This window comes from Watersipora subatra, chromosome 6, assembly GCF_963576615.1.
Source record: "Watersipora subatra chromosome 6, tzWatSuba1.1, whole genome shotgun sequence".
Classification (NCBI taxonomy): domain Eukaryota; kingdom Metazoa; phylum Bryozoa; class Gymnolaemata; order Cheilostomatida; family Watersiporidae; genus Watersipora; species Watersipora subatra.
Window position 1 is genome coordinate 62248585 of NC_088713.1, and position 12279 is coordinate 62260863.

A 12279-nucleotide genomic window follows, 5' to 3' on the forward strand; every position below is an offset into this window, starting at 1 on the left:
AGCTCTAAGGGAGAAGGCCAGGAAAAGAGTAAGAGGTGTTACAGACAGAGTCAACATGTCGAACTTTGTAAAGGCCATCACTGATGGCGTGAAGTTAATGTCAAGGAAAGATGATGACAGTTATGATAGAGTGTCTTCTCGATACAGTGTTGGAATATGCGTTGTATTCTCAGCTCTCGTAACTGGAGGTAAGAAGTTTTTAAAATTTGTAATTAATGTTTATGATTCGAGATTTATACAGCAAATGTGCAGTGTCAGTGAAATTTTACTTAAATTAACGTCAGAACATAATGTTGTACTTCTAAACTTTCTTATATGTTCACTTTCTTGATGACGTGAGCTTATCTAATTATAATATTACCTTTTTTTAGTTTAATTTTCATTATATCGCTTTATAATATTGTAATATATTTTTCTTGATGATGTGAACCTACCTATTCCTCTTAACCTATTCTGTCATTTTATAATAATGTGATATATTTTCTTACTTGTAGCCATGTATATTGGAGACTCGATTGACTGTTTCACTCCTGCTGAGTTCACCGTACAATGGACTAAGTACACTGACCAATATTGCTGGGTTAAAAACACGTATTACGTTCCTACGACGCAGAATATTCCGGAGCATTCTCAGCGAAAGTGTAGGCTAAATAGTTTACCATAAACGTTTTGCAGTCAGAGAATTTCACGCTCAGCTATGCTTGCTAGGAGTAATCGTAGCTGTCCATTTTTCTTGAATAACTCTATGAATAACTCTATGGCAGCTGTGGTAGTCACTACAGCGAATCACAGAGCTGCTGAGAGAACTTCCTCTGTTTATAAATAGCATTAAATGTTTACCCGGTGATCCTGTTTCCTTCAAAGAATTTACTCAATGGGGTGGATGAGCTAACAGCCATTTTGAAGCAAAAATACATTAATATTATAATAATAAAAATGTATTAATATTATAATTATAAAAATGTATTAATATTATAATTATAAAAATTTATTTATACTAACTATGTAAATGTATTGATATTATAGTTATAAAAATATATTTGTACTATGATTATGTAAGTGTATTGATATTGTGTAATAATATATGATCTGAGTTTATATCATAAAGTGATATAATACTTAAAATGTCTAATATGAAATAGTTTGTTGAGTAACTGAATACACATGTCATCATTTCTGGTTTCCTGATTGTGAAAGTTTATGAATTGCAGTCATGTGCAAAAGTATAGAACAGCCAATCATCATTTCTGAAACATATATAAACAGTTGTATTTTGTCTTAAAAAAGACAAGATTAAAAAAAATTGGTATTATTTTAATGCTCGGAATTTTCTCTGTCTGGTTTTTTTAATCTATTTTTATTTAAAATAAGGAACATGACTTTTGATTGGGGAGCTTTGAGAGTAATGAAATAATTGGAGGCAGATTGCAGTTTGATAAATTTGATTAACTGCGGCATTGAAAATGGAGGTCAATCAATCCAAAAGCTACATCGAACAAATCTGGTTGTAATCTGTTAAACCAACAAGAATCGGTTATCAGTTGTTAGCTGATGCTCCTTGGTTAATCTCGCATGTCGACAACTTCATCTTATATTGGAAAATTTAGTATTTAGTTTTGACTAAAATTACAATAAAACTTTTTTATTATGACAAACTGATAGGAATGTTTTCAGTAGAAATTATGGTATGTGGCCATAATTCCAGTTATGTGGCCCTAACTGCAGACCATGAAACTTTTGAAGATTGTCGTTTCCAATTTTTGTTTTGATTATAAGTAGCGTCGTCAATACTTTGAAAAGCTAATAGACATTGATATGTAAAGGCTGGCGCTCACTATATTGTCATATGTCGCAGCTATCCTCTCAACAATTATTTGTCAACTACACTATGTGCATGGCAAACCGATGGCATCGTAGAAGCAGCGCGGATGTCGGCAAAAATTGCAGCTGTCCAACTTTCGTGATATTTTGCCGAGCATCCATGACAGCCTATACAACGTGCATCACTTTGGCTGATGGTAGGCTGTCGATGATGGCTCAATCTATTTTTTCTTTCATGCTGCCGCACTAGTTTGTTTGTTTGTATTTTCATCAAAGAATAAAAAAAACAATAGAAAAATCAATCTATATTTAATGATGAGGGCCCACGTGCACAATAGCGTAGCTAGTCGAGGTGCAGAGCCCGGGTAGACAGTCAACAAAAACAAAAATTCATTTACTGCAAAAAAAAGCTATGTCAGAGAGTCAAGGAGCCATTGTTTCAGAGTAGTTCGAAAAACGGTGTGATTTTCAATCCGCCTTAATCCGACCGGCAGTCCATTCCATGCAGCCGCCAGCTGGTAAGCACAACGCCTGTGGCCGACAGCGGAGGTCGAAGGTGGCAAGAGAAGAGAAAATTGAGAGTTTCTGGTATCATAAGGTGGATCTGGCTTAGATTTAATATAGCTTTTAAATTCAGAATGAGCCAATGTGCAAATACGTAAAAGATATAATTCATGAATAGGTAGAATATTTGCTTTTTTGTAAAGATCAGAAGTATGATAGGTGGGGGGTTTATTAAAAATTACTCTCAATAGTCGATTTTGAATTACCAAAATTTTATTTAGGTGACTCCGTGGTGCATTTCCCCAAGCCTCAATACAATAGATAATTTTACTGTTGATCAGACTATTGAAAAGCAAAATCAAAACATTTCTAGGAAATAATCCTGATGCTATATAAATCAGACCCAAGCTTTGTCTAAGTTTTGAACGGAAGCTGTCAATATGGTCTTTCCAGCTTAGTGAGCTATCAATGATAATTCCAAGAAATTTAACGTTATCTGAGTAATTCAATTGTCTGTCATTTAAATAAACCACTTCGTTTAATTGAAATCTGTTTTTATAGTATTTCATCATTTCCGTAACAACATTGTAGAATGAGAACACTGTACCACAGGCTATTTGATGATGTAAACACGGATGGGTTAGTAATAATGTGAATATTGTTGTTACAAAAGATCACCGAGGTATTGTGTGATTAACACCCGACATATGGTGAAATAGGGAAGTCTTTAGAAATCGATGCTGGTACACACTGTATCGTCATATGTCCACATTGACCCACAATAAATCAGTGGACGTTTGTGATAACACAATTCACACAATCGTGAACCCATCCATGTTTACATCGGTGAATAGTCCATGACATAATGTTCTTGTTACACAATGCGGTTGCTGAAACGAAAATGCATGAAATAAAACTGTTCGTTTTTAAGCTTTTAAGAGCTTGTAATCACATTTTCACATATTTGTCACCTACAACACAGCAGAGTAAGACATGGTGAATCTTTTGATACGAAATAACTGTAATGTGAATTTTGTTGCAAGTCAATCTTATGGTAACCTAAATGTCCGCCTATACTGCATACTGAAACTGCCCGTAGCCATAGATGCTATGAGAACATATATAAGTGCTATTGTAATTGTTTCTGATATTCTTTTAGCCTTAGAGCTGACGTACTACCAATGGACTCCGATAATCCTGGCTTTCCAAGCCTTCCTTTTCACCATCCCTGGGCTTTTGTGGAAAGTGAGTCTTCAATATTACTTACCTCCGTGTTAACCGTAGTATCCAGTCAAGTTTAGCTAATGCTCATCATCAGCATTGAATGGATCTCCTATGAATATATAAATATTTATGTATATAAAATGTATATATAAATATTTATAAACATAAAATAAATATAAATACAAAATAAATATAAATATAAAATAAATATAAATAAACTTAAATATAGCATAAATATAAATATAAAATAAATATAGATATACAATAAATTTAAATATAAAATAAATAAAAATAAATATAAATATAAATGTTTATTAATATGAAGTAAATATAAATAAAAAATAAATATAAATATATAATCCTATAAAAATATGACTTTCGTTAAAAAGAAAATAGTAATATTTGTCGGTTAGTAGATCGTACTTGACAACATCGACCTTTTTAATAAATGCCATGAGCTCTCACTCTAAGCAGTAATATCGAAAATGATCAGTAAAAGGGAATTGCATAAATATGATCATAATAGAAATTCACTTACTCTCACCTGTTCTCACCTCTTACTGCAGGGCTGGCTGTCATTCTATTATAGCCTTAGAAACAAGCCAAATCTTTGAGCATTCTAAATTGTTTATTTATATGGTTATGTTTATTTTTATTTTTTAAACACTTTTTTTCTTTCACAAAAAATTCTTTATAAAAGCTGAAACATCCCATCATTCAAAACCATCTTTAATTGTCTAAATCATTCTGAGGCATATTGAGATACCATTAGTTTAGTTTTAGATAATTTTTCTGTCACGACAACCAATAAAAAAAACTCCAAGGCCCGATGAATGCTGTTTCATTTCATCGCAAATAATTTTCAGTTTCACTTTCAAAAAGTATAGCAGTCACCACTTTTTTCTCATCGCAATTTGCGTATACGGTGACATAAATAATCAGATTTCTATGATTCCTCGATGGATCTATGGCTATTTTATTTGTTTAATAAAACTAAGGACGATTACTTAGACATCCAATTAAAAAGCTTATTATATTGACAAGATATCATACTGTACGTCAGGGTAAACTGTGACGTAACGTAACAAGAGAGATAACATGATGAAATGCTGAATGTAATCACGTCACCTTATACCAGACACCGACACCTTGCCAATTTACATTACAGAGCAGTATTATGCAAAAAGAGCCTTTTCTTTCAATACATGTATAATAATATAATAATAATATATATAATTTACTCTACTATTTTTTGTTCTTGCCTCAATGTTTAATTTACTTTAAACAATAAACAGTAATCAGAGTGAATATAATATAAATAGAGTGAATGTCTATCTAAATGGTCACTTCAAATCAGCTCTTACCTTGGTCATAATATTTTTTACTTTGGTGTTAGACAATCAATACATGTTCTCCGGCAATGTGCCAAATCTTAAAATAAAGCAGCAATGATATTTATTCAACTTTCAAGGTTTCGCTTGACTCTGTAGTAAAAATAAAATCCCTATTTATTCAATGAATTTTTATTAGTATAAAAACAATGATAAAAATATAAATACAATATTTTTGCATACTTTTAAACACATATTCTAAATATGGGATTGTTATCAATAATAATGTGCGCATGTGTTTCTACATGTCTTCCAATATGGCTGCCAATATGGCTGCCATGGGTGCGAATATTGAGGTCATTGCTGGTTGGAATGCCAGACCAAGGGATTTGTTAATACACAAGTATAAACGATGAAGAAAACTGTTTGGAGCCAGAAATGAAGCTATGCACCTGCTAGCACCTGCTACATATCAGTAGAGAGACCCAGCCAATCATTATTTTACCCTTCAGGGTCAGCATCAAAGTGGCTCACAGAAGTCGCCTGTTCAACTACATGGAATGTTGTGTTTATTCAATTTTAATGGATGAAAACAATCGGCAGTTGACATACACTTTCAAATTATTCAGCAGCTGTCGCCAAAGTCTGTAGCATTTTTTATCAATTATTGAAAAATGTCTGCATATTCAACTTTAAAAGCAAAAACAGTTATATGCAATTGTCTCGTAACAAACTGTCATCTCTGCTATCGGTCAGAGATTGGAGTAGGACGTAGATGTGTTCAATTTCTAATTGCCTAATACTCACAGTTTTGAAAGAATTACATTAATTTTTGTATTGTTCAGGGTGCCTGAAGGTACATGATCTTTATTAAAAAGTCCCATATTTGCAGTGTCTATATGTTATCCCGTGTAAATGCTGCCTTTTCAAATATTTTGACTGATTTGATCCAAACTTCACACGCACATGCTACGCGCTTGCTGTCAGGTGGCTAAAATATTTGGTTTGAAAACTCTATTTGACCCTTGAGAACCATTTGGTACCTGCCTCTTGAACACCCATCTGATTGGAAACTCAAGAATGTACCTTTGCATGCATTAAAAATGTGGTTGCATCAAAAGAGTCGATCAAATGAAATTAAGACCAATATAAGGCGAAAACATCAGATACAATTTCATGTCATTTTTGTCTTTGTCGACTAACCCTGTCCAGAGATATTAGTGTTTGAATGAGATCATTTTTTGAAACGCTCAGATGTAAGCAAGTGATTTATTCGTGACGTGTATAGTGTGCGTATATGAAAAAGTCAGTGAGCGATAAATATACTATCTCTTCTTTAGCCAATCATCAGCACAAAATTTTTATATAGGTCATAATAAATATTATCGCTAATAAAATGTCTTGTCTGTGATATCGAAGATTCTTGTCTTTAGGGAATTTACAGAATTATGTGAACGATGTGATGTCGATCGCTCATCGACATCACATCGTTATTTAATTTACAGAATTATTTGACATCATTATTTTACTGAATTACCGCATTGACAGGTTTTATTGATGAACAACAGAATTGTAACAACGCTTCCAGTTCCAGCGAAGGTGACAATTGCCCTCAATAAATACTTTCATGGAAGTAGTGTAGCACTTTGGATTAAAGATTTACATGCTGCGGGCTATTTGATTGAAAATGACAAACAATCTCAAGCATCAGGAATTACTACTAGTAGTAACTAGTAGAACTACTGCTAGTAGTAACTAAAAGCTGACTCCCACTATATCGCCGTATCTCGGTGTTGATGCCAAAATACTTCGGTGATCGTCGATGATAACAATGTTCACAGTATCACGTGTTGTCGTTTTCTTTCGTTTTCATTTTTCTTTTTAATTTTTTTCGAAGGAACCTCATTCTTGCTGCGCGCTCGAAGCAAATATTAGCCTTGCAGTGATTATTACAAACATAAACTTAGATAACGCTATCCACGACAGCGAATCATAATGGTTGAAATGGTGTACATTACACAGACGGTTATCGATGCTCCGCTGAGCTATCGGAAAAGTTTGACAGCCGCAAGTTTTCTTGATGTATCCGCTTTTGCTCGTCAATGCCATATGTCCACAGTGCACTTAGTTGACAACGAAATGACAATTGGAGTATACCGTGAACCAGCCTAAAGCCTGGTTTCCATATATGCCGCAAAGCACAGGCGGTAGCACCGCAGGCTATTGCGGTGAAATGTGAACCTACGCGTCGGGTACCGGTAGTGGCTACTGTCAACGCAAGAGTTTAGCGCTGTTCAAATTTCGCAAAAAAAACGCAGGCGAAACCTTCTCAAAATGCCAGTACATCCCTCACCTTTTTTTGAGCGTATGAACTGCAGTGTGGGCTGAAAATGCACTGTACAGGTGAAGGTCACCATTATTAAAACAGCGTGGCAAGCGAACATTTTCATGCGGTTATTAGCGACAAAGCTTTATGTGAACAGAAGCCGCTGAGCCTAGCGTCGCAAGCGTTTTGCTGCGCAAGATTACCGCCGGGGTTTCGCAATCGATATGGGAACCAGGCTTTAGGCACATATTTGGTGATGTACCTTTAAATGCCTTGATTAGAGAACAGCATGACAATGCATTATTAAGAGCAGTAGCGCGAGATCTTTATATATAGTTTAATGTTTGTAGGCACCTATATATAGGCACCCACAAGCCCGAATCTGATAAATCTTTCATCAGATTTGTGCTTGGCTGTTCGATCGAGTAAACACTATGGATAACGAACAAAAAAAATGGCACCTAAAGATTAATTTTAAGTTTATGATTTGCGTAAGACAAAACAAATGTTTATTGTGTACCTCCTTAAATTTATTATTTTGTCTTGTTATCTCCCTTGTTACGTTACGTCACAGTTTACCCTAACATACGGTATGATATCTGGTCAATATAATAAGCTTTTTAATTGTGTGTTTAAGTAAAGCCTGGTTTCCATATGACAGCGCAAGGCGCGCAACACTGCGCACGACGTCGTGCGTAGGCCAGCTGTGATATGGAAACGTCAGCGCGCTACGATCGCGCGACGTGCGTACGCTGATCGCAAGGATCCAACAGCATGAATTCTTGCGATGGGTGAGTGCGATAATGTATCCCAAAATACACCGCTAGATCTTTTTAACCTATCCCACAATTCAAACGGAGGGATGTGGCTCCGAAGAAATCGGTCTCCCGTACGAAAGAGTAAGCCTGGTTTTTATATGACAGCGCAATTTCGCAACGGAGGGCTGTTTTTTCTGAAGAAATATGTCTCTCATACGAAAAAGTAAGGAAAATATCGACCCTGTCCAATGCAAGCATGGGCGCCTACGTGCGATATGGAAACACTGCTTCGCGGCCCAAGAAATGCATTCCACACGATCACTGGTCCGCGCACGATCATTGCGCTGTTATATGGAAACCAGGCTTAATCGTGCTTAGCCTTATTACACAAGTGGAATAGCCATAGAGATCCATCGAGGAATCATAGATGTCTGGTTGTGTATGGGTTTGTCCAGAATACTCGTAGGGAATTCCTAAATAAAATATAAGCCTATCTAACAGTTATATATCATAGCCTTTTTACCGTCCTCTGCAAATGTCTTGTTTCAAACATGACTGCTTCAGCCCAGCGCATTACGTGAAAAGTGTAGCAAGTAAAAGGTCTATATTTTAATGACGCTGAAAAGAACTGCTCAGAACCTTATCCTTAAAAACTACATCCCTGAAGATAATTACGATGAATCAAATCCTGGTCTTTTACCAACATATAAAACAGTGTTATGCACATTATTTTTATAGCATACCTTCTGAGGAACCTTCAAGCGTGGTAATTATTTTGCAAAAATAATTGTATTTTATATAATTTTTTTACAAATAATATTAATAATATTATATCAAATAATAAATATTTTGCAAAAAATTATGTATTGCTTGTGCTGACTTAGGTTATTTATGCTTTTTTATTTTAAACTATTTATTTTATTGCTAAAGTGATACCAGTTTTGGCAAAATCGAAAGCGACACTTTCATAGCTAAGACATTCATTGCTGCCATTTCCACTATGCGACAAAATTTTATTACAAATCTATCTTACATCAATCTCAGTGTTTGTAGTTGTCATCGGTATATGTTCAGTTTTAGCGACCAAATTTCAGGAATGAAAAATCGGTTTTACTAAAATTAAACTCAGAACCACTAGTTTTGCAGACAGGCATACTATCTATTACACAACGTGTCCGAATGACCATACTAATTAATAATTGTCCACATACTTATTACACTGGTTAAAATGCGTGTGTTTAACACGCTTGCAAAATATTATTGGTTGCTACTAACACGCTTGCAAATCATGATTGCGTTAGAGATCATGATTGCGTTAGAGATCATGATTGCGTTAGAGATCATGACGTGTAATGTCATGATTAACACTCATAAGCGCGAGCTGACTTCTCACACGGCTCTTATTATAGTAAATATTTAGACTAGCTTAAGTTACTAGCTTAAGTTACTCAAGTTCATTGGGCAATTATTCTATTACCTGCTCAGCTAGTGGAACATATTCTTGTATTATTTTGTGTTACTTTCCAAGTAGAATTTGAGATGTACAATGCTGTGGCACAACACTACTCTTTGCTAACACAAGTTCATAAACTAGAGCTGCTGCAATGGCAATCTCCTAACCTCAATTCCACTTTGCCACAGTTATTGAAGCAGCTATGAATATACATATCTGCCAAACTAAATATTGCTATAAGAAATATCGCTTGCAACATAGTTCCAATTTGTAGCATTGCCACCATATAGCTCAGGGCCTCATGACATAAGGTGATTGCCCAGCACAGAGAATGTGAGATGAGATGCAGGTACTTGTGACGCGGAGTCTCTGTTTACTATAGTAAGCTAGTTAAAAAAGTGGCATGTGATGGAGGTACTTATTAAGTTGAGTCTATGTTCACTGTAGTAAGCTTATTATAGAGTGTGTGTCATCTGATGCAGGTACTCCTGCTGTTGAGTCTACTATCATTATAGTAAGTTTGTTTTGTCTTTCAGGTATTTTCTTCAGGCGCTGGCTATGACATCCACCACATTGTTCATCTATGTATAAAAGATGACAACATCAACCCTGAAAAAAGAGATGGTGTGATAGCCTATGTCACCAGTCATCTTGATAGGCTATTAGGTGGGTGGGTGAAAGTTTTTATTCAACTGTTCTATTATTTGGCTGCTAGAAGCTATGCTAAACAGATATTGCTACAACAGTTCCTTTTAGAGTTTTCTAACATATATTTCCAAAAATTCTTAAAACTGTCAAGTCTTTTTAAGGTTTTTATTTGCATCAGACATTTCTTTTTTACTAAAAGCTGAATGAAACATTACCTTCAGTTGTTTTGACAAGGACTAGCCAATCAGCTGCTTTTAGCCGGTGAGTAGCTACCATAAAATTTTATTTGAATGCCATGGCGCTCTATTTTTCAATCCTTTCTCTATAGTGAGAATAGCGGTGGCGTTCAATTAGAGGTGGCATTCAATTAGAGGTGGCGTTCAATTAGAGGTGGCATTCAATTAGAGGTTTTACGGTATTTATGTATATGTATTTTAAAGGATATAGACGAGAATACAGAAGCTCAGGAGTGGCCCGATTCCGAATAGCGGCACAAGACAAGTGCTGTATGATAGGAAAGCGATACGGAAACTACCTTTTCATTCTCTACATGGTCACCAAGTTAGGCTACATCGGTGTCGCCTTGTTTCAACTCGTCGCTCTCAACTATGTCATTGGGAAAGGTCAGTCTGCTAGCTGTGCTCATGAAATCTAGTTAAGATCATAGGCCAGACCCTCGTCACCAGCCATTTCTTCCGTTTTACTATTTGCCAAAATTAAAAAGAAATGTCCTTTTGCGTTCTCTACTCACACAATTAAAGAATTATATTTTCATGACACTTTTTTAAGGATGAAAAAGTTATTATGAAGTTTATTTGACTACCTCTAAGTTGGTAGGATTATAAATAGCCTCTAACTTTTAATTAAATTTTCAATTTAATTTTTAATTCAATCCTAATTAGATTTTTAATAAATTTTGATTGAGTTTCTAAAAAACTAATTTTAGTAAAATGAAAAGTTTCGATATTTGTTGCTAACACTTCCTAAGACTCAGCCATTTTTTAACCCAATCCTCGACATCTTCTTCTATAGATTGATGAGTGTCGAAGTAAGAATTTTAGAGGCCACACAAATTCTGTGTCAGGGTCGCTAACGACAATAAATGACTCAGAATGCCTTTAGATTGTCAGCCATGTTTAGTGTGTTGCGAACTTATGCCAACCTTTTGGCACGATGGACTACATCTTAACATACCAGATTTCTGTTAGTCTGTCTGTTGGAGTCAGTATGAAACCTCAAAAAATACATTCCTACCAGAAGTAATTTTTGCAAACCACCCTCTATTGAATCATACTTTGGTTGGTAGTCATCCAAAGTCAGCACAGTTTTACAAAGTCTATGAGTAGTGGCAGCAAATTTTGTTATTAGAGACAACTTACTGGCAGGCTGGGAATTGTTGCCTGATAGGAGGTCTAAAAGAGGCTCTGTCTTTCAGCAAAGTTGAACATTGCGCATAGCACCCTACCCGCTAGCCTTACTTGCGCCTCATAGGCTAACTATATAGGCATCACTTTGACTAGCTATATTTTAGTTATTAACAGTTGTTATCGCTTTAGTTTTTACTAATATGCCTAGTAAAGGCTCACTACTAATGACATCAAAGAACCTGCAGTGTCTGTCAGTCACCTGCCAGTCAGTGATCTGTAAACCAAAATCTTCAACAGAATGTTTATTAAAAATTTCTAAGCAGTCGTTCACAAACTCAGGCAGCTACTGTTGCGTATGACTCAATGAATTGTGTGCTTTTTCTAATTTTGTGCTTCGTAGCCTGTAATGTGCTGCTGTTTGTGTTATAGTTGAAATCATATGCCCAAATTTCACGAAGATTGAAAAAAACAGTCTTTGCCAAATTTCTGGAGAATTTCATATATTACTGTAGTTGCCTCAATTAGTGATCGCTTGGCCACATCGATAGTCTGATAAGCAGCTGGTTCAAGGTTTTGGTGTGCTGGGCACATGTTCCTCGTTGTATGGTTTTATCTAAAATAATATTCTATTTTTGGCAGCCAGGCCTTTAGTTTTGTATTGATCTTTTGTTATTGATTCTCGTTTATCTATCACTAGTTATTAATCTTCAATCATCTGTCACTAATTATTGATTATCCGTTATTGGTTCTTGTTTATCTATCACTACATTGATCTTTAATTATCTGTTAATAGTTATTGATTAACAATTATTGATTCTTGTTTATCTATCACTAGTTATTGATCTTT

At 35.2% G+C, this 12279-nt stretch overlaps 1 protein-coding gene across 1 annotated transcript in view; it reads left to right on the top strand.

Annotated features, from left to right (window-relative positions):
* The window catches only part of LOC137398941 (innexin unc-9-like), a 27216-nt gene continuing 14937 nt past the window's right edge, over window positions 1–12279 (top strand). The window contains exons 1-5 of the mRNA XM_068085107.1: window positions 1–188; window positions 495–641; window positions 3485–3570; window positions 9954–10083; window positions 10506–10688. Coding sequence (XP_067941208.1) covers window positions 56–188; window positions 495–641; window positions 3485–3570; window positions 9954–10083; window positions 10506–10688 — 679 coding nt within the window. The 5' untranslated portion in view covers window positions 1–55. The remainder of the gene's footprint in view (window positions 189–494; window positions 642–3484; window positions 3571–9953; window positions 10084–10505; window positions 10689–12279) is intronic.